Source organism: Abramis brama (assembly GCF_963993115.1).
Source record: "Abramis brama genome assembly, chromosome: 7".
NCBI lineage: Eukaryota > Metazoa > Chordata > Actinopteri > Cypriniformes > Leuciscidae > Abramis > Abramis brama.
In genome coordinates this window covers 30,267,276-30,291,252 of record NC_139969.1, presented here as the reverse complement: position 1 = coordinate 30,291,252, position 23,977 = coordinate 30,267,276, and the positions used below count along the sequence as shown (strand labels likewise).

Genomic DNA, 23,977 nt, shown 5'->3' with positions numbered 1-23,977 from the left:
AATTAAGTGTAGCCTATCTATTTATAAAGTATCCCTTTATTTTAAGATTTTAAAAAGTTACCCTAAACTGTATGGATGGGGTATTCTGTATTTACATCTTTCATTATTTAAATATATTAGCATTTGTTGTCAGTTATATTATGTATAATATGTATAATAATATATCATCCTGAGACCCAGAAAAAAAAACGTTATTTGAGTTTTTTTTTCATGTAATTATATTATTTAGATCATAAGACACAAATTTGGGGGAAAAAAAACTTTTTTGAAAAAAATATATTTTATTCATATGTTATGCTATGTCCTCTGTAGTGGACACCAGTTGTTTAAAAAAGAAAAAGGCATGAACAATGTATATAACATTCATTTACCGATACATTTGTATGTTTCAATTTATTTTATTTTTTTTACAAACGTTGTATTAAGATGATTCTCAATTATGTTATGAAAGATATAACGGAATGAATTGATGCACCATATTACTTTATGCAATATGTGGGTAAAATGGTCATAAATGGGTAGTGCCATCCAATACAATATCTAATTTGCATATTCATGTGTTCTCGGGGCAACATGTCATGAATAAAGAAGTGTTATAATGGGAGTAATAATCGGCAACATTTTCATAATAATATAGCCTATAGTAATACTGATATATCATTTATTTCCCTATTCACTTGTTGTGTCTCCCAAAATGGCTGATAAACATGCTTTAAGTCCTGGTGTCCTCCATAAAGTTTTCCTGAGATGTTGATTTATGACAAACAATTAGAAAAATAGTCAGATTTAAATGGTAGGCTAATAACAAAACAAAAAAAAAAAAAAAAAAAAAAAAATATATATATATCCTATTTCCATAAGAGTGCTAAATTTGATCACTAAATGAATGTCAGTCATTTATAAAGACAAAGGAGAAGTTGTTTACAAAAGTCTATTCCTGAGTCCCAGGAGGTTATAATGCTACCTAATGCTTTTAATGAAAGTTTTTATGCATTATCAAATTCAGCCTTTATTTATTATTTGGCTGGGCTGGAAGAGGGTCTTGGTTTGGGTTCCCTTGGTTTGTAAATGTTGGAAACTGAGTATAAAACAAGGATTCTTTGGTATTAAAATCACTGAAAGCAGATTTTTTGTTACATAACTCAAGAACAATGACACAGGAACTTCAGGAAGTTTATTCACGATAAACACACTAACAGAGCTTGTTCTTGTAACTCTTCTTTGCAGTTAGCGCCATCTGCTGTTTGTTTCTCTCTCTCGCTCACTGTGCTCTCCACTTTTAGCCTTCTACGTTCTCACCTTTAGACATTAACATATTAATGAATAATTTAGATTAATAAAGTAAGGTTATAGTGCAGATGATATTGCCTCTATCACTCTGTGTGTTTCTGAGGGGAGATTAGGATAATACAGTGGACAGGCCATTGCAGCAGCGCATTAGGCTGGAGTCTTGCCATATTGCGAAGCAAGTTATTGCTTCAACCCAAAAAGTTGCGTTGTTTTGGGAATGAATGTTGGTGCACAGAAGGATTGAACTCTGGTCTGGGTGCTTGTTTGCCTCTCTTTCTTTCCCTCTTATTCTTTAAGACACCTCTCGTGACGCTGTCATCAGTGGGCCTATAGTTGTCCAATCGCCATGGTCAGTGTGTGATTTTCTGTGGCTCGTTGTCTGATATTTTCGGTTATCTAGAACTGCATTTGAGGAAAACCATGGCGTTAATCACAAGAGGACTCCACAGGATATTTTTGTGGACCAAGAGATCAAATGGCACAATTGCAGGTGAGATTGTTTTGCTTTGTAATTAACTTTATTAAGACTATGATGGAACAGTATGGATTATTTATGTATTTATTGTTGTTTTTGCTTGATGTATTATGTAATGATAGTTTCCCCTCACTGCTGCATGAAATCTGTGTGGCTAAAGTCCATTTTCAAATCCTTTCCATACGTGTATTATAGGGTATTAGAGTTGTACTGTAATCTGATGATGCTGTAACTGGCAAGGGAAATTGTCTGTCATACATACAGTACAGGCCTGCTTGCTGATGGACTGTTGAGTGCACTAACAGCTGCTGATCAGGGCAACACACACTTGCTTTACTTTCTGGAACTCACATACCATGCCATGAAACTAATAATAACAATACTACTACTAATAATAATAATAAAAACAACAACAACAATAATTAAAGTAAAATGCTAGCCTATTTTTTTTTTCTTCTTCTGAAGTTATTAACCACGTGATGATGTTACACTGTAAATATAGTAATAAAAACAACAACAGTAGTTATTATTATTATAATCATCATCATCGTTGTTCTTGTAACTGCCACTGGCCCTCCAAGAAGTGTAGCTATAATAATAATAATAACTAGTTGTTATTGTTGTTGCTATATTTACATAGGTTAGCATATGATGATGATGATGATTATCATCATCATCACATCATATGTATTGCCCTAATTAATTGTCCTTGCTAGTGGCAGCATAAACTGGTTTAAACTAGTTTAATCTTCCATTTTATGTTTGTGCTAAACAATAAGTTGCTACATTTCATTAAGATAGGAAAAAATAGACTGTTTTGCAAACGATGGGATGCTTTAACTGTACGGTTCAAAATATTCAATTATTATTATTAGTAGTAGTAGTAGTAGTAGTAGGAGACCTGGTAGTAGTAATATAAAACCTTAATAATAAGAAGAATAATAAGAAGAAATATTTATATATACTATTTATTTATATTAGCTACTTGTTGTTGTTGTTGTTGTTATATGATTTAAACTTATTATAGACCGAGAATCATTTGCAAAACATTCAGCTTGTCCCATCTTAATAACTCTAAAAAAAAAGGGGGAAATTTAACTATGGGGTCGCATTTTATTTGAAGGTATCCTTGTTACAGTGTAATTGTACATTTAAGTGCATGTACTTAAGGTTTGGCTGTACTTACTATAGGGTTAGGGTTTGGTTTGGGGTTAGTTGCTGTCCCGATCACCAGCTGGAGTGCAGCCCTTCCTGACTTTGTTGTTCTCCCATTATGAACTACATTCCCCACAATCCTGTGCTTGGACTCATTATGGTTTAATTTCTCCCACCTGTTGATCATTTACTGATTTTAGTTTGCCTATTTAAGCTCTTGTGTTTTAGTCGTGGGGTATGAGTCGTTGTTTAAAAAAAATATTGACCATCAGGGTACCTGGATGTCTTGTTCCTTCCGTCTTTGGAGTTATGTTCCTGTTTCTTTGTGTGGATTATTTGCTAGTTTCCAGGTTCGGAGTGTCTGTATTTTATTTTCATTTTTGCCTTTTTGTTATTAAAACTGTGTGCGCATTTGGATTCTCCCTCTGCCTCGTCTCTTCAAAACATAACAGTTGCATGCAATTATGCATAATATACTGTTATAACATTAACAAGGTCACTGTAAAATAAAGTGTCAGTGAAACCAGCCCTCATCCTTCCCTCGCGTTTTGTAACACATCTTTCCCTCGCGGGCCAAAATGACCCAAAGCCCTAAAATTATACTTATTTTATTTCATTTTGATAATATTTTTTTTATAATTTTTTTTGGAGATTTTTTATTTTTTATTTTATTTACCTTTAAATTACTAGATTTGATCAATAAATAATAAATAAATAGTAATTTAACCACATTCCTTACATTTTTTTTTTCAACTTAAATTAAAAATAAATCACAATTTCATGCATAACTTTTAATTCAGTTCAAAATATCTTACAGTGGGTGTCTTTGTCGACCTCTTGTGGAAAAAAAAAAAAATGTATATATAACATGATGACTCCTATAGCTCTATATGGAGCAAATGAGCTGTACCGCTGGGTCCTAAAGCCATTTTCTTCAGTATGCATTCAGATACACATGTAGACATTATAAAATAATTTTTTGGTAAAGTTTTAGCATTTTTAGTTAGAATTGTGAGCATTTTTAGGCTTTCCTATGCGTACTGAAGCATACCTCTCATTCAATTCATTCCTATGGGGGTCAATTTGACCCTCGAGGGAAGGATTTGTTACTTTTTTTTATTTCAACCACAAAACTCCTCGAACCCATTAATTATTATTATTATTATTATTATTATTTTGTGTATTCTTGGTTCAAGTACGACAAAAAAAGTTCGTACCCCTCTGCTGAACACTCAATGTTTAATTTTTTTTATATATATGAATTTCGGGTCAAACTGACCCGAGAGAAGGATGAGGGTTTTTAAGTTGTAACACACTTTTGGATGTAACACACTCATTTGAGGTGACACATGGAGACTCATTCTCTCATGTTTGTTGGTATCAACAGAGACTTTGTTGGCTCTGCAAGAGAGCATACAGGAAACCTCCATTACATGCATAACCTCAATGTTCACTGCAGTAAGATTATATTAAACTAGAGGATGTGGGTTAAGTATATGGGTTAACCTATGTCCCGCTGCAAGGGCCTTGGAGATGTGGTAACTGATCCTCTTTTCAGAGCCATCAATAATGCAGGTGGCAACAGAGGCCGATGAGTCTCTTAAAGGAGTGAGCTCAGTATTAGGTGTCAGTGAAACATTCTTGGGCCTTGAAACGGCTGCTTTTCCACCCGTTTGTTCAAAAAAAATACTTTTTAAAAGACCTTTTTTAACAAAGGAGAGCATCCTTCTTTCTTATGGACCGCTCAGAGATCTTTTAGTGCATGGCAGATGTTGCCTGGATCCCTTGAAAACAGGAAGCAAGTAGCTTTGTAAGGGGTAAGGTGATAATCCTTTAAGTGTTTGTTGCACTAATTCAGCTTGAGTAAGCATTTTACCATGATGGCTTTTTATTTCCTGAAATGGTTCTTGTGGTTGTTTTTCTAAATTTGCATTCGTTTTTTTCCATGCTAATGCGTATGGTCCATCATTCTGTTGTATCATCTTCGTTTGCATACAAAATCAGTAGCCGCTTGATTACATTACACTGTAAAGAGTGTTTTCATTCTAATGATATAACAACATTTGGTCGCACTACTACTATGTACTTACTGTACATAAAAAAAAATTTGTTCTTTACGGTGTACTTTTGGTCTTCATGTTGTATTGCAAAACACTTTTGCTGCTGCAGAGTAATACGGGTAAGATTAGAGACAGGTTTAGTGGTATGGTTAGGTTTAAAGTCAACAGTGTAATTATAGATGTAATTACAGCTTAAATTACATACAGGTATTTTTTTTTATATAAGTAAACTATAAAAACATGTATTTACACAATAAGTGCATTGCATCAAATTATTAGGTTACACTATATGGTAGCACTTTATTTTACAGTCCTGTTCCCCATGTACTTATTACAGTAATTAAATTGGGTAATAAAGGTACTTACCCTTAACCTACACCTGAACCTAACCTTAACCCTTGTAGTTTCCTTATGTTACCTGCTATTTTCTTAGGTAAGTACACTGTACATGTACTGTAAGATAAAGTGCAACCCTCTTTATTTTATTGTGTCCTTGTAACAGAGTAATTATGCATTTAAGTACTGAGTAATAAACATGCACTTTCTATAGGGTTAGGATTATGGCTTGGTTTAGAGTTAATTGCGTGCAATTATCCATAATTTATATTGATTGTTATAGTAACTTTGTCTAACATATGTAATAATGACTGTAAAACAAACTGTTAACAATGATTAATTTAAATGTTAGTGCACAATAGTTAAAGACACTTATTATAAATCAGAACCCAACTTTTCCAATTTAATTCTTTAACTTTAAAGTGGCCTAAAAGTCCAGTGAACTTATTATTTAAGATTATGACTTTGGCACCACTTTGAGTTCACTTAAATTTATGACAGCAAATAAACTTAAAGCAATTAAGTAGCAAGCACTTAATGATCCCACACTCTTAAAACAATATGTGTGCACGCACACACACACGCACACACACACACACACACACACTAAAAAAATTCTTCTCTTCTCTAGCTGGTTAATTGTATTGCATTTTGTACTAAAACATTTGTAGGCTCTTTGATGAATGTTTTGTTCTTCTTCTGTAAATTGCTTTGGATAAAAGCATCTGCTAAATGCATAAATGTAAATGTATTTTTGCTTTATTTTTTATTCTTAGTTTTTTCCATCTACACTTTAATTATTTGTAGTGGTTCTATCATGAAATGAATTTACCATGAGCAAATGCTGTATTGTCTAGACATGCTTAAAACATGAAGGTCTGCTGTCAAACATCTGTCAGCTGAGGTTTCTCGTTCCGCCTCCAGTGAGTTCGACAGCACAGAAGAGACACTCATGTGTCGAATATTACTTTTCAGCACATTCCTCTGTTTTATGGGTGGTGATTCCCTCTTTCCAATCATCAGGTCAGCTGATAAGGTCTTATTACTCTGGTAGAGCGTGTCTCCTGTATCATCGCTGAACTTTCGTTCTGCTGTTGTATCTAGTCACTCTAGTTATGAGACCAATTAAACGGCTTGTTTTATAATTTATATCTTTTATCAAAGAGGCCTTCCAGATTATGTGTTTATGGTTGTGTTTGTGTGAGAAAATTAAGCTTGTTATATGAGCTTTGATAATAAAACCAGCCGTTTCTTTTAGGTCACAAAGTTATGTAGGTATAAAGTATAGTATGCTCACATGTCACAGCTAGAGTTAGTACAAGAAACGAATGTCATGACAGCCTCAGCTGACTCAGCATTGGGTTGGGCGTTAAACGTTAACTCCAGCTACGAAGCCCTCGCCTTTAATAGACATTACAGGCCAAAGGTCTCTTACCTCACCACTATCTTCCTGAGCTCCACATACGCAGTGGGAGAGGACCCAAGTCACTGCAGTGGATTCGATTGGAATATCTGCATCTTTTCTAGGGTAATCTCAAGCTGAGTCGTGGGACTTTTTTGGAGAAAGGTATCGTTTTCACAATGGTGGCATTCAAGCTTTGATTTTACTGTCTTATCTCATCAAAACATGCTGATTTTTTATGTGTCCCGTAGCTTTTGTTTTCTAATTATTCAGTGATATTTCTGTGATTGATAATAGAAAACTGATGATTCAGTGAGTTTGTTTTTGTAACTCGTAGATGTCATGAAATCCTGCTGGGATGTTGACATGTCCTGCGGTGTGAGATGCTAAACTAGCGTTTTGCTAATTCTTTTAGTTGTTTTTCCTGCAGCTTTTATGGTCTCATATTATTTGAAAAGGCTACATGGAATATTTGTAGTTTTAAATTAATTTATCACACCTCAGCACCACTTAAAATGAACCTGTGAAGACAAATGGTGAAACCTAAAATCTTTATGCTGATGTAAAAAAGGAAAAAGAAAGTAATAGCCTACTATAATTAAGCTAGGATGCATCAATATCATCAAAAGTGACAGTAAAGATATTTATAATGTTTTCAGATTGATATAAACATATTAAGCAGCACAATTGTTTTCAACATTGATAATAAGAAAGGTTTCTTGAGCAGCAAATCAGCATATTCGAATGATTTCTGAAGGATCATTTGACACTGAATGATGAGGAATGATACTGAAAATTCAGCTTTGACATCATAGGACTAGATTATATTTTAAGATATATCAAAATAGCAAACAGTAATTTTAAATTGTAATAACATTGTAATAAAATTGTAATAAGTTTTTTACTGTACACTGTAAGTAAAAAAACAAAAAAAAACAACAACTTGTGGTTGCCTGAATAATTCTGTAAAAATACAGTTAAATTGTAAACATATTTACAGAATAACCTGTAAATTTCACAATTTTTAACCTTTATAACATACTGACAACCACCATAATTAAACTGGTGGTAAAGAAAATGATGAACACATGATGAATCAAAGTTCATCACAAGTAGCTTTACAAGCTGAGACAAATAAGAATGCATTGAAGGTGTTTTACTGTATTTTACTCTAAAATTATATAAAATAAGGTTAGATCTATTATAGTTTTTCCCTGTATACATAGTAAGGGAACTAAACTTAACAATAAACAAACCATTAACAAGCAGTAATTAGGAGTATATTTAGGCAAAAGTCATAGTTAATAATGAGAATTAGACCGTAATCTAAAGTGTGACCTAGTTTTTTTCAACTGTAGTGTTTTTACTGTCTTTTCACAGTTAAAATTACAATAATGTTTTATAGTATGTTCTTGTTCAAGTAAATGCAGCTTTGGTGAGCATATGGAATTTTATTCAAAAACAAACAAAAAAAAACCTTCAGCCTTTTGAACGGTAGTGTATGCCGACCCATCTATAACTGCATTTCGCTAAGTATTTCTACCAGTCGTGTCTATCATGGATTTGCTTATCATAGAGATACAGGCAAATTATAGCGCACAAACTCTCTGTGTGGACCTTTTTGGCAGGTCTTTTGCATGGTGAGCACTGCTGTGCGGAGACCAGCATGGAGGACAACGTCACACAGATCTCCAGAGAAGATCTGGAGGAGCTGAGAGAGGCTTTCAACAAAATCGGTCAGTAAAACTCTGTCTGAATCTCACTGTATAGGTTTAGTGAATTGTGCATTAGAACATGTGAAATGTGCTTGAATCATCTACTTTGTGCTTGTGAGTTGTCAAACATTACCAAAGATTACATTAACTGAGTACATAAATGTGTTTTGATGGCGGATCATCGTATCATGTGGTTCTACACACATAATTTATAGTTTTTTTATGGAATCCCAAATATATGGAGTCAAAGATTTTCTGTTGTGAGGAATTCAACTACTATAAAATGTAATATTAAAACTGTCTTTCATTCTAGATATTGATAACAGTGGCTATGTAAGTGATTTTGAACTTCAAGAGCTCTTTCGAGAGGCCAGCTTTCACCTTCCCGGATACAAGGTCCGGGAGATTGTGGAGAAGTTCATTGCCGGTGATACCAACAAAGACGAGAAGATCAGTTTTGAAGAGTTTGTTGTGGTAAGCCTGATTATGAGTTTTCATCTTATCTTGAAGTGTTGATGAGTTTTTATTGGTCAAAGTATACCTCAGCTGCTCGTGTCACTGTTGCACTTTGAAAGCTTAGATCTCACTAAATTCTTCAGATATACCAAGAGCTAAGAAGTAAAGAAGTGAGAGAAACTTTCCGCAAGTCCATCTCCAGGCGGGATGGGATTCGGTCATTTGGAGGAACATCAAAGATCTCAAGTGAAGGAACGCAGCATTCTTACTCAGGTGGTGACATATACATCCATTACACTCTTAAAAATAAAGGTTCCAAAATTGTTTGTGCAGTGATGCCATAATAGAACCAGTTTGAGTTCCCGAACCATTTTATTCTTAGTGTGGAGAACATTTTAATAATCTATAGAACCTATATAGAACCTTTTGTGCACTAGAAAGGTTCCGTGGATGTTAAAGGCTCTTAATGGAACCATCAATGACAGTCAAAAAAAACATTATTTTTAAGAGTATAGAGAGTCAATATGAAATTGAAATGCACCTTAGTTTCATTCTTAACTCTTTCCCCCTCATCATTTACTAAAAATGTTGTCAGCCATCACATTTTTGATCAAATTCATGCTGTGTCCAGGCAGTGTCCAGGCATATTGTTGTCTCAACAGATGCCTCCACCACCGGCTGGGGTGCCATGTGTAAAGGGTGTGCAGCCTCGTGCTCCTGGACAGGACCTCGAATGCACTAGCACATCAACTGGCTCTAATGCTAGCAGTATGGCTATGCAGTATGCGCCGCTTCAAATTGCTGCTACAGGGCAAGCATGTGCTGGTCCAGACGGCCGTTGCGTACATCAACCATCAGGGTGGTCTACGCTCCCATCTCATGTTGCAACTCACCTGCCATCTCCTCCTCTGGAGTCAGAAGCATCTGAGGTAGCTTCGCTGCATTCACATTCACTGACGAGCTCGCACGACAGTCCACGCTCCCAGGAGAATGGCGACTCCACACCCAGACAGTCCAACTGCCAGTTGTTTTAGTCCCTGACCGAGGGGACTACGCAAGTATGCGTTTGCCCCAGTGAGCCTTCTCGCACAGACACTGTGCAAAGTCAGGGAGGAAGAGGAGCAGGTCTTGCTAGTAGCGCCGTACTGGCCCAACCGGTCCTGGTTCACAGAACTAATGCTCTTCGTGACAGCCCCTCCCTGGCGGATTCCTTTTAGGAAGGACTTGCTTTCTCAGAGACGTGACACCCTATGGCACCCGCGTCCAGACCCCTGGAACCTCCACGTGTGGTCTCTGGATGGGACGTTTAGGACTTAAGTAGTCCTATCTACTGTAGAAGTAGACACTATCACTTCAGCGAGTACAACCTATACAAGGCACGCTTCCGCTCTGAAGTGGAGCCTGTTCGTTGATTGGTGCTCTTCTCCAATGAGAACATCCCTGGAAATGCCCGATCAGAGCTGTGCTTTCCTTCCTGCAAGAAGGGCTGGAGCGAGGGCTGTCTCTCTCCACCCTGAAAGAGTATGTCGCCGCTATCGCTGAACATCATGATGCAGTAGATGGTAAGTCCTTGGGAAAGCACGACCTGATCATCAGATTCCTGATGGGCGCGAGAAGATTAAATCCTCCCTGCCCTTACTTTGTACCCTCTTGGGACCTGTCCTTGGTCTTAGCAGCCTTAAAGGGGGCACCCTTTGAAACACTGCAGTCTGTAGGGCTTAAAATCCTGTCTCTTAAGACGGCGCTCCTGACTGCACTGGCTTCTGTCAAGAGGGTGGAGGACCTGCAGGCATGTTTTGGCTGATGGGTCGTGCCTGGAAATTGGATCAGCCAACTCTTACGTAATCCTGAGACCCTGGCCTGGATACTTGCCCAAGGTTCTTACCACTTCTTTTAGGGATCAGGTGGTGAATCTGCAAGCACTGCCCCTGGAGGAGGCAGACCCAGCCCTTGCTCTGCTCTGTCCTGTTCGTGCTTTGCGCCTATACGTGGACCAAACGCAGAGTTTCAGGACCTCAGAACAGCTCTTTTGTCTGTTATGGAGGCCAACAGGAGGGAAAGGCTGTCTCCAGCAGAAGTTGGCCCACTGGATAGTGGACACCATAGTCTTGGCATATCAGGCCCAAGACCAGTCATGCCCCCTTGGGGTGAGGGCTCATTCCACTCTGAGTGTTGCCTCCTGGGCGTTACAGTGGTTACATTAGTAACCTAGACATTTTGATTTATATGCTGTTAAATGTTTGATGATCATGTTAGATTACTTGTGCACTGCTTCTATCAGCTCCTTCTGGTTTATCCAGATCTTCTTCCCTTGTTTTTGGATCCGGAGATGCTGTAATATTTCAGAGGATGCGCCCCCTACCTTATAACAGTAAAAACAGGGATTGCAGGAAAAAACTCAATAGTGGCGTGGAAGCGTTGTGTCAAAAATGATGGAAAATCTTGTCAATGGCAGTAAACAGTTAATGAACATTTCAGTTTTTATCTAAAAGAATAAAAAATGGGTTGTCTTCATTTATCAAGATGTAATAACATGCTTTGCCTCATTTTTTGGCTGATATCATACATGAATTCAGCTGCCCACCTCCATTCTGCCATGTCGTCCCTAACCCTTTTCACCATCCAGTGAATTCCTGTTGAATAAATTAAGTCCAACTCCATACATATTTTCTAATGGAATATCCTGTTTCACTTGGAAACACATAAAGCCTCTGAGCAGTTCCTGCTGTGCTTGAGCACTGCTTCAGAAGAGTCAAACCATATTTGAACAGTTTGAAATGAGATTTGTCAATTGATTTGTCAAATGATCCCTGACACAAGTGGACCAAATGCCATTTTGCTAATGTTTTGTTTTTATAAACGTTTCTCAGATGAAGAAAAAGTGGCCTTTGTGAACTGGGTCAATAAGGCCTTGGCAAAGGATCCTGACTGCAAACATCTGATCCCAATGGACCCGGAAACTGACAGTTTATTCAAATCCGTAAAAGATGGAATATTGCTTTGGTAATATAAGATTAACTGGTTTACTGTGTAATGTTATTTGTTTGTTGTGCTGTTCAATACATTGCCTTTAATTATTCAGCACATTTAAATACAATATAAATAAGAGTTCATGTTTAGCAACCTCTTGGCCGTTTCTTTGCAGCAAAATGATCAACCTCTCGCAACCGGACACCATTGATGAGCGCGTCATCAACACAAAGAAATGCACTCCGTTTACAATGACTGTAAGTGCTCTCACTTTTGAAATCCAACAAAGAGGTGATATCAGAATAAAGATCTTTGAAAACCCCTCCCATAACGGGTGATTCTCAGCCCCATTCTAATAAAAAAAAGTTACATTTGACCCTAAAATCAAAAAGAAAATTGACATTTTGCATTGACAAATAATGCCACAATGTGACTTTAATTCTTATTAATTCTAATTAATCATGAGAATTGGGAGCCATTTAAACAACATCGTTTTCAACTAAAAACGTAAAACTTTTCACGCAATTTGGTTGTTTATTTACGCGACAACAGCCTTTTGGGGGAAAACGAAAGTTTTTGAAAACAATACTGTTATAGTCTCCATGTAAACTATAAAAATGCACATTTGTGAAAACGTTAATGTCATGCACATGCATATAATGTGTTCAGTCTATATGTGTGTAATGTTTCTTTACAAACTGACATCGCCATCTATTGTTCTGGCAGCAGAATACAGCGTTTTTAGTCCTTTTCGCGGATAATTGTGAACGGGGATCGTTTAGACAACGTTGTCTTCTGTACGCGAAAAACACAAATGAAAATGTTTTCGTTTTTAGTACATCATTGTTGTGTAAACGTACCCTTTGTCATTACCATTATTCTCAATGGTGATTTATGAACAAAATTAAATTCAGCACAACAAATTCTTGATATACACATATTTTTCATCAATACATACATACAATACATACTATGTAAATATATATATATATTTTTTTTCTGTATTTCAGTTAAAATAAAGATATTTCTTTATTAAGATGTTCTTTAATTGTGAAAAAATCACAACACACACTTATTTTTGTTTCTTTTCTGTATCCTTTTTTTCCAGTAACATTACAATAATGCAAAAATGCATTAACTAACAATGAGTGAACTGTTACAGAATTTATTCATCTTTTCAAATTCAGCTGTTCATTGTTAGTTCATGTTAGCTCAGGTCCACCATTACAAAAAAATATTAGCAGATACAACTTTTGATTTTAAAAATGTATTAGTAAACATTGAAATTAACGTTTACTAAGATTAATAAATGCTGTAGAAGAATTTTTCATTGTTAGTTTTCATTTTAACTAATGTAGTAAACTAAAGTTAACAAATGGAACATTAAAGTGTTACCATTTTTTATTTATTCAAAATATATACATATATATTTAATAACTTTTTTTATTATTATTATTTTATGTTGGGTCAAATATAACCTGGACATGGTCTTGACATTTCACCCTATGTCAAGACCATGTCCATTTCACTTTATCTTTCTTCATTATCTTTAAGACCCGGTCACACAAAGAACGATAGATATATAGATAACGTTAATAACTATATTAGCTATATATCACCACATTATAACATTCTGTTTATTATAAGCAGATGCTGAAGTTATGCCATCTGCCATTTTAAAAACTTGAGCTCTTTAATTTGGTGGATTATGATTATCTACCTCTTTACTAATACAGGAGAATTTGATGTTGGCACTTAACTCTGCTTCGGCTATTGGCTGCACGGTGGTCAACATCGATGCTCAGGACATGAAAGCAGGGACCCCTCACCTCGTGCTTGGCCTCCTCTGGCAAATCATAAAAATCGGCCTCTTCGCTGACATTGAGATCTCACGCAATGAAGGTCATTACTCTGCCTAAATTGATTTTTGGTAACATGGTGCCATCCAATGGGGTTACTAATTGCAGCCATAAGTTAATACAAGCATGCATGTACATGAGTGACTGATTTACGCCTCTTAAGAGGTTTCAATAACGTGTTTCTGTGTATTTATCGGTGTGTAGCTCTAATTGCATTGCTTGATGAGTCAGAAGAGCTGGACCACCTGATGTCAATGTCACCCGAGGACCTTTTGCTGCGATGGGTCAACTATCACCTGAAAGCTGCTGGCTGGCAACAAATCAGAAACTTCAGTGAAGATATCAAGGTAGTTTATGCTTCATCACAGAAGTCATCATCAGTCATTCAGTCGTTACTGATAATTCACATCACTCCAATAGAACTGGGCTTTGAACTGAAGTTTACCATACTTTACCCAAGTTTTTCTTTTTCATTTTTTTCTTTTTTGGCCAAAATATATTTCAAATACACTACCATTAAAAAGTTTGGGTCAAGATTTTAATTAATTTATTTGATTTATTTATTTATTTTAAAGAAATTAATGCTTTAAAATTAAAGCCAAAATTCAGCCAGGATGCATTAAAGGGACTGGGTGGTGGAAAAAAATATGAGATTGGAGGAAAAATGATGAGCTTCCACATTCCCCTGAGAAACTTTGCGTTCTCTTGCAAAATGTAAACATAAAGTCTCTTGGGGGAACGCAAAACATTTTGCGAGTAATATATATATATATATATATATATATATATATATATGGCCATTTGTTGTATATTTTGAAATACCGCATTGGTTATATGCTGAGTAAATCAACCACAGGCCTAGAAATGAAAGAACTATATAAAACCCTGTAAAGGCCTATCTGGTTTGACATCAAATCCTTTTGAGCTGTCATTTGCATGTCAGTTGATATTGACTTATATAATGCTCTCAGGACTCCAGGGCTTACTTCCACCTGCTTGATCAGATCTCGCCTAAAGGAGACGGGGATGATGAGATGAGGATTGACATTGACATGTCTGGTCTGAAGGTAAGTCAGTCTGAATGTTTGGTCAACAGCCTTTGCCTTTTTTACTAAGTCAACATCCTGCTTTGTTTGAACTTATACTAACTAAAATGTAGAATGGTGTAAAATCTAGTGTTTGTACAGTTACGTCCACATATTGTCCTATTATTGTGGCACTGTACAGAACAGCCATTAATCTTGTTGAGGCAGATGATCATCTGCTTTCAGATTTAGGCATAGTTACTGAGACTCAATAACTCTCTCTTTAAGGAGCGCGATGATGAAATGCGAGCAGAGCTGATGCTGAAGCAGGCGGATCGCCTGGATTGCAGACAGTTTGTCACTCCACGGGATGTGGTGGCAGGAAACCATAAGCTCAACATGGCCTTTGTGGCCAATCTTTTCAACATGTACCCGGCCTTGAACAGACCCACCAGCAATGGCATTGATTATGCAATTGAGGGTGAGTTGCATTATTTTATGTGAATGTGTCAAACGCGTGCTGAAAAGAAGGTGTTATTTATGCAGTCTGGGACCCGGAGAGGTTTTTGACTGCCTGTGATAAATGATGCTGCATTATCTTTGCTTCACATCTGAGCTCACATCCTGTTTGAATTACCAACCAGACATTTCCCACCATTAAAACAAGAAACATACTCAAACAGCAAGATCCATGAAAGTATTCACAATACATTCTTAATGACTTACTCAACCTTCTATCAAACAACCTATGATTGTTTGATAGAAGACGATCGTATTTTGAAATTATTATATTTTATATTATTTTTATTTTGCATTAAAATAATATTATTTTATTCGTGTACGGCCGTTACCAGAAGCCAGTGATTATAGTTTATAAAGTTAAATAAATAAATATGGATATTTTTCTTACATAACCGCATCACTTTGCCTCAGAAGGCCTTTATTAACACCCTGGAGCCGTATGGATTACTTTTATGATGGATGGATGCACTTTTTTTGGGCTTCAAAATCTAAGGTACCATTCACTCCCATTATAAAGCTTGGAAGCTTGGTTTTAATATAACTCAGATTGTGTTTGGCTGAAAGAAGAAAGTCATATACACCTAGGATGACTTGAGGGAGAGTAAATTATGGGATAATTTTCATTTCTGGGTGAACTATCCCTTTAATTTGAACATTTGCTAATACATTTTTAAAATCAAAAGTTGTATCAGTTAAAATGATTTAATGGACCTGAGCTAACATGAACTAACAATGAACAATTCTATTTTTATTAACTAACATAAATAAAGATTAATAATATGTATGTGTGTATGAATGTATGCATGTATGTATTATATATGTTTATTTAGTAGTGGGTTGTTTCTTAGGATATTTCTGAGTGTGTAAGAAAATGCTGCTGCTGATGATAATAATAATGCTAATAATATAGAGGCTAATAATAATAATAACACTTATTATTAAAAAAATTACAAATTCAATAATAATTGTTGTTATTATTTCAAACACAAAGTTTGAAAAATAATGATAAAAATAATATTAATGTTAGTTAGTTAGTTAGTAAGCCCAAGGTTGTTTTATAGAGACTGATATCAAATAGGAAACAGCATCTATGTAGAGAAGTCACTTTAGGTAATAGGTAAAGTTTCAAGACACTCTGTTGCATGAAGTATACATGAATAACATACAGTACTGTTCTTACCAACACAACTGACAAATTGGTGCTTTTGTGTGTCAGTTCATGCATCTGCAGTGTTTTTAGCGAGCAGCAGGTGGCGCTCTGTGTCTTACGTACTTCACACATAATGCATGTGTGTTAGAGGGTCACATGTGACATCAGTAATTGGGGGTGATTAGGTTTTATCTCACTGTCTGTTTATCTGTCTTTTGTCCTCTTCATCTGATTGTTCTATTTTAATCTCCATTCTGTCTCCTTAAATACAGCATGTCATCAGCCAAATAGATACGTGCATTTGCCAGAACCCTCTTAACTGTCTTTTTCCCATTTACGTTGCCGAGGGAGATAGATTATTATTTTACCATCATGCTCTTTTCTGCATTCACAACACTATTAATTCAGTCTGCAGCCTGATTTTATTGTTATAAGGATAAAGGTCTATTGTGCAACCTAAGAGAATATGTAGCTCAGGATTGTGAAACAGACTATCATTATGTAATCATTCTTGTACACTTTAATCATTCGTATTTAAAGGACTTTATTAAAAACATATTTACCAGGAGCATATCATGGAAAACAGGATTTTCGCTGTACAAATAGGCATTCAGTAACATTCACAACACAAAGCTTTTTGGGGGGGTTAGGAGGCAGACGAGAAGTGGGTGAAGGGCTGGACGAAGGCAGACATGCTGGCAGGAGAGACAAGGGTGGCGATGGAGGTAGTAGCCATGGAGGACATGATGGTGGAAGGGCCCAAGGAGAAGTGGATGGTGGTAGGATCCAGGGAAGACCGGATGGCCGACGAGATCCCAGAGCGACCCAGGAGAAGACCATTATGGAGGCGAGCCACGGCGGCAATGATGGAGGGAGGAGCCAAGGGGGTTCTTTGAGCCCGACCAACAGCACTGATGCCTGGAGATGAAGAGGCCCAGGTGGAGTCTGTGGCACCGAGAGACCCGGTGACACTGATGGACAGGGAGACCAAGGCGGAGTCCTGGTGACAAGTGGCCGAGGTGGAACCAAGGGGCCGAAGGACCAAGGTGATGCTGGTGTGAGTGAGGACCCCGGAGGAGCCTGAGAGTGTCCGCAGGGGTGGAGGGATGGAGCGCAGCAGACAGCCCGGAAGTCCGTGGAGATGGTGGGGCGACGACTGACCAGGGCAGAGCTGGTGGGACAAGATAGCCTGGTGAAGCCGAAAGGACAACGGTCCCAGGTGGAGCTGAGGGGGCGAGGAGCCATGACAGAGCCGATTGGTGATGGACTGGTGGTGACGACAAACTAGGGCTGAACAGGACCAGTGGCAATGATGACACAGAAGACTCATGGCTGGGTAGGACCAGCGGCGATGATAAACACTGATTAATACAGGAGGGGACCAGTGATAGGCAGGGTGGGAAACACTGCATCCGTTTCCCAGTCTATCAGCCATCCCTCTGTTTCCAGTTCCACTAACACCCCCACTGGCACAGATGTAATAGCTGGCTCACACACCTGGTCAGCTGGGACCTCTGGCTTCTCTTCTGGGACGGATGTGGCTGCTGGCTGCTGGCTCTGGCTCCTTGGCGGGCATTGGCTCAGGCTTGCTCTTCTGGGTCTGGCTCTGGGGTGGTGTTGGATGGTGGGTGGGGCTGGACGCTGGCACCAGGATCCTCTTCTATATCGCCCACAATGAAAGTAGATTCGTTGACCCGTAGGGTGAGGTTGTTGTACTTGGCCAGCGTCCAGCAGGAGTTTCCTCGCGGCACCACAGCTGGATCTTGTCGTCGAGTCTGATCCAAAACCCCTCCATGTGCGGGATGTCTTCGCAATGGGCGAGGTGGTTGATGCCGAACGAATTCCTCAACATATTCCTCAAGGCATCTGCCACCCTGGAAAATAAAAACTGTCCCTCCTTCCTTCAATTCTTTGCCACTCAAAGGGGCAACATTGATGGAAGCTATTTCCAAGCTTCTTCTCATTTTGGGGTCAGGTATTTTGTGACGTTTTAGTCCAGATGAAGATGAAGATGATTCAAAAAGGTTACAAAACAAAGTATTTATTAAAAAAACATACTCTACCAAGTGCGGAAAAAAAATTCAGAGTGTAAAGAGACAAACAATACCGTACAAATGAAGGAACTTAAATACACAGTGATGATGTATTACACGGCTACTTGCCACATAAGTAAATAATTAGACACGAAATATTGATCTAAATATTTTATTAGGTCTTTAAACGCAAAGCTTCCGTGGAAGTTGCTAGCGTGGCAAGTTCAAACTACAGACATGTAAAGATACAGTACAGTCATACCACTTATTACACAGCATTTCATCACAGAAATAATATAGATTATTGATTAGAAATATTGATTTGAGATAAAATTGTTTTAAAATCATACCTATTTGTTATCTTATAATCCATTACAGTGTACAAAACAATAGTCGCAAAATGGCAGCAGCTGCGTTTGTATGAAACGAGAGAGCGAGTCTATGATACTGGATGACATAAGTAACCATACACAAAATATTTATTTGACTGAGTTTTAATATTTTATTAGATCATCAAACGCAAAACTTCCACGAAGAAAAACTGTTCCTAGGAAGCGTGTAGCGCTGACGATAAACAAACTAAGTCCATGAAAGTGAAACTAACAGAACATAGTTGTGACCAAAGCAAATTGATCCATCCTGATAAACAACAGTGTAAATTACATAAACAGACAATAGCCTACATATAGTGTATATTTAGAGGTCCTAAAGGGACAGCAGCAAAAATAGCCAGTTTAATTCTCAGAGGGTGGACAGTTTTTTGGTGGGCTTATAATGTGAGGTCAATTTAAACATTGACATCCAATTAAAACAGTATTAAAAAAAAATTCAAAAATGTACTGCATCTAAAGTACATAATGATCCTCAAAATAAGGCATAAGACATGGTGTGACTTTGACTAATAAATGATCGCTCTCTCTTTCGACAGGGGAAACAAGAGAGGACAGGACATTCAGAAACTGGATGAATTCTCTGGGGGTTTCTCCACATGTCAATCACTTGTACAGGTAACACAGCCATTTATTTAGCTTACAGTAATGCTATAGTTTTCTACGGTGACAGTTGAAATATCAGGACTAATGTTGGTCCTGAAATCAAAAGCAATGAATCTATGGGTTCATGGTGGAACAGTAGGGAGGTTGTGAGATGGAGAAATAGCTAAATAAATTAAACAAACAAACAAAATGTATGCATGTTTACTTTTTAATGTATAACACCATTATTTTTAAAATGTATAACTTTTAAAAATGGAAATATAACTAAAACATATAGAAATAAAACTATAATATGATACTATGTAAAAAATATTGTCATGTTAGTGGTGCTTGCTAAGGCTATTGCTTAAACTTAGGTTTGTTTTAAACCTCCTTCCCAAAGTATTGCATTTAGGCATTTACTGTAACTTGTGCATACATTTACATTTATCAATTTAGCAGATGCTCTTACTCAAAATGACTTACAAATGATGAAAATCATGAGCAATTAGTTAAAACCATAAACAAAATTAGTACACCAGCTTAAAAAGAGGTGATATTTAGTAGTAATAGATAAAATAGGAGTTATTATTATAGAGAGAGAAATAAGGATGGATGGATGGATGGATGGATGGATGGATGGATGGATGGATGGATGGATGGATGGATGGATGGATGGATGGATGGATGGATGGATGGATGGATGGCACATGTCCAACCATAAGGCCACAGCTCTGACATGTAGCTTTTTGCTTTTTTGTTGTTGTGCTTTGGAGAAATTTGCTGACAAATCAGAGGTGGTCTGTACATTTAAACACAATTTACATTGATTCACCCTACTACATAAAACATTATAACCAAAAGACTGAAGTTAATCATGAACATCTTCTTCTCCAGTGATCTGCATGATGGTCAGGTCATTCTTCAGTTATACGAGAGAATCCAGGTCCCTGTTGACTGGACTAGAGTCAATAAACCTCCCTATCCAATACTGGGCTCCAACATGAAGAAGGTTTGTACTTTCAGAAGTTCAGCTTTGAGTTTCAATAAGTTAAGAGTACAAGCAGCTAATAACTGAAATTAAAGAACCGGATCAGCTTTGAGTCATATCACATTAGTACGTTTGTTTCTGAGAGCAAATTAAACATGTCTGTACTGCTACATGTTGGATTTCTGTCCCTGCTGACATGATTTCCACAGCTGCCTCAGGGCACTGGCTAGCTCAGTTTAGAATTCAAAATGCACTTTATTCATCAAAAACTCTATTTATGTATGCATACTGCTGTCGTCAGGGTTAAATTATACATGTCATTTTAACTTGGCTGACATATGTTTGTTTTGTAGCTTGAGAATTGTAATTATGCAGTCGCACTGGGCAAAAAGGAAGCGAAGTTTTCCTTGGTAGGAATCGGTGGTGAGAATATCAATGAGGGAAGCCCCATGCACACCCTGGCACTGGTCTGGCAACTAATGACAAGGTACTTTATCTATACAATAAAAGTTTCAACATGCTGTCATGGCAATTCTAACTATTTTACATGTTGGCGATTTTGAGGAAAATTTGTGCGATCTAATGCACATGTTTTCGTATCATCTGCTTACACCCCACTGAGGGATACGTTTAGAGGTGGACCTTCATGCTAGGTTTTTTTTCCTATAAAATCCTATTTTCATACAAATCAAATCGTATGTATTCATATGAAAATTTAAAACTTGTAAAATAGTTCTCATGAGACTGGGTTGAAAGAATTTGACTTGACTCATATGGCAAAAGATTCTAAATATTATGCAAAATGTGTGTTGTAAACGTATATTACAACAGGTACTTCAAGAGGCAGGAAAATACATTTCCAATCATAAAATACCATTTAAATGTTTGTTTTTTTGTTTTTTTTAAATAAGTCTCTTATGCTCACCAAGGCTGCATTTATTTAATCAAAAATACAGTAATATTGTGAAATATTATTACAATTTAAAATAACTTTTTTCTTTTTGAATATATTTTAAAATGTAATTTATTCCTCTGATCAAAGCTGAATTTTCAGCATCATTACTCCAGTCTTCAGAGTCACATGATCTTTCAGAAATTATTCTGATATGCTGATTTACTGCTTAAGAAACATTTCTTATTATTATCAATGTTGAAAACAGCTGTGCTGCTTAATATTTTTATGGAAACAGTGATACATGTTGCTTTTTTTAGGATTATTTGATGAATAGAAAGTTCAAAAGAACAGCATTTATTTGATAGTCTTTACTGTGGCTTTTGGGAGAGAAAAAATAATGCCTTCTTACTGAATACAAGTATTAATTTCTTTTTTTTAAATGACCTCAAACTTTTGGTTTTAGTTTTGTTAAAAACGTGAAACATATTAATCATCTTGTTTCTTACAAATAACTCTTGCAGATATACTTTGAAGGTTCTGTCTGACCTCGGTGAAGGGGAAATAGTCAATGACCAAATTATTATCAACTGGGTAAACAACACCTTGAAACAAGGTCATAAAGACTCTTATATCAACAGCTTCAAGGTGAATCCCATTCGACACAACGTTTTACTAGTACTGCTTTCCTACAGTACCATAAACTGAATGAATTCATATTGGGATTCAAATAATATCAAACATGTCTAAGTTTAAATGAAACTGAATTGTATATGATGTATTGTTTCAGGACAAATCAATCAGCACTAGCCTGCCAGTGATTGATCTGATCGACACCATCGTGCCCAAAGTCATTAAATACGAGATGGTGAAGAGCGGGGAAATGACGCCAGAGGACAAGCTAAACAATGCAAAGTAAGTTCCCCCCGCGGCTCCTCATAAATTACCCTGATACGCATCTGACGCCAAATTGCCTGTTGTCTCGCCACCAACAACCGTCTCCGTATCTCTGTTTCCCACCCACAGATACGCGATCTCAGTGGCGCGAAAAATCGGAGTCAAGGTGTACGCCCTGCCCGATGACCTTGTGGAGGTCAAACCCAAGATGGTGATGACGGTGTTTGCATGCCTTATGGGAAGGGGCTTGAAGAAAGTCGATGGCTGACCTTGTCAGAAAGCACAACCCATACATTGCACTTTTTTTCCCCCTAACATCCCTTCTGCCTTACGAACCAACACTTTAATGCAATTGCTATTTTTTATGAATATCCTGTTAATTGCACCGAAATATGTCACTAATCATTTCATTTCTACTAGCTAAGATACTAGATGCAAGATTATTCAAAGAGAATGTTATTTTCTTAATAATTGTGAATGCTTTATTTCTTCATCGACTCTTGATTCTTTCAGATTGTAAATAGCTGGATATTTTTACATTACGTAAATAAAGGTGCTCACAAGAAATATTTGAGCCATGTGGATCTGCACATTCATTCATATTGTTATTTAATCAGGCTTAGATGCAGCTGGCCAGCTATTCTGGCTTCTAATCATACATTTTGGGTGTCAGTCTAAATATTTGCTCATCCAGGAAAGCGCATTGTAATTCAGAGGAGGATTTTTTCGAAAGTCGAAAGCAGAAAACTGCTACAATTGGCAGAATTTCTTTTTGAACAAGCATCCACATAATTTAACAGTGGCCAGAATTGTAAACACTTTTCTGGGCTCTGCCTCCTATTTACAATCATCTAATGTGTCCAGCTCTCTTCTAGAGGGACTTTCTCTCAATGTCATTGTGAAATTCCAGGTTTGAGTTTCTGGGATAATTTCAGCTGAGCTGAGTGTTCCCCTTTGACAATTGTACCATCACGTAGAGCTGCGCTCGGTTTCACATTCGAAGCCCCCTCTGGGCTCAGTGGATTCACTTAACAATGTGTCTCATTCGCTGTACTGCATTATGTTACTGTACAGAAACACTAGCAGATCTTTGTCAAGTTTGCTGCCCAGTTCCAGCATTAAAATGCAAATTCAAACCCTTGTGGGAAACGAAGTGTGCTTAATTGTACTGAATGTGCACTTGTAGTGTACTTTAAATCTTAAAAGTATATTATAAAAAAAAAATGTACTTGCAGATAATATAATACTAATAAAAGACTATAACGAGAGTACACTTTCATGACTGTTTCTTAACACACTTAAAGGGACAGTTCACGCAAAAAATTCTGTCATCGTTTACTCACCCTCATGTTGTTCCAAACCTGTATGAGTTTCTTTCTTCTGTTGAACACAAAAGAGGATATTTTAAAGAATGATGGACTAGACAGTTGATGGCCCCCATTGACTTCCATAGTAGGAAAAAAACACTATGGAAGTCAATGGCTGGTTACCAACATTCTTCAAAATATCTTATTTTCTGTTCAACAGAAGAAAGAAACTCATATAAGTTTGGAACAACTTGAGGGGGAGTAAATGATGACAGAATTTTCATTTTGGGTGAACTATCCCTTTAAGTACACTCTTAAATTAAATCTTATAATGTCAAATTAAAGGTTTTACTTTAAAGTGCATTGTACACATATTTTGATGTGTTGACTAACATACAAAAAGCACATGTTACATACTTAATTATAATTTAACTGTAGTGTGTTTTATATTTGATATTGTATTGTAAG

The 23,977-nt window shown here is 36.9% G+C and overlaps 1 protein-coding gene across 3 annotated transcripts; it reads left to right on the top strand.

The window, feature by feature from the left end:
- Positions 1 to 1,496: 1,496 nt before the first annotated feature.
- pls1 (plastin 1 (I isoform)) lies at positions 1,497 to 23,463 on the top strand. 3 transcript variants are annotated; one of them, XM_084119006.1, is made up of 16 exons: positions 1,497 to 1,780; positions 8,347 to 8,454; positions 8,747 to 8,907; positions 9,033 to 9,162; positions 11,760 to 11,892; positions 12,035 to 12,116; positions 13,596 to 13,761; positions 13,923 to 14,065; positions 14,690 to 14,785; positions 15,032 to 15,224; positions 19,377 to 19,455; positions 20,320 to 20,434; positions 20,767 to 20,900; positions 21,830 to 21,953; positions 22,096 to 22,220; positions 22,332 to 23,463. In XM_084119006.1, exons 1-16 carry the CDS (start codon positions 1,711 to 1,713, stop codon positions 22,468 to 22,470), a joined length of 1,998 nt encoding a protein of 665 aa, XP_083975132.1. In that variant the 5' UTR covers positions 1,497 to 1,710; the 3' UTR covers positions 22,471 to 23,463. The 3 variants fall into 3 exon arrangements, with proteins under 3 accessions (XP_083975132.1, XP_083975134.1, XP_083975133.1); XM_084119008.1 differs by lacking the exon at positions 1,497 to 1,780 and adding an exon at positions 4,550 to 4,737; XM_084119007.1 differs by lacking the exon at positions 1,497 to 1,780 and adding an exon at positions 6,750 to 6,883.
- The last annotated feature ends 514 nt before the right edge of the window (positions 23,464 to 23,977 follow it).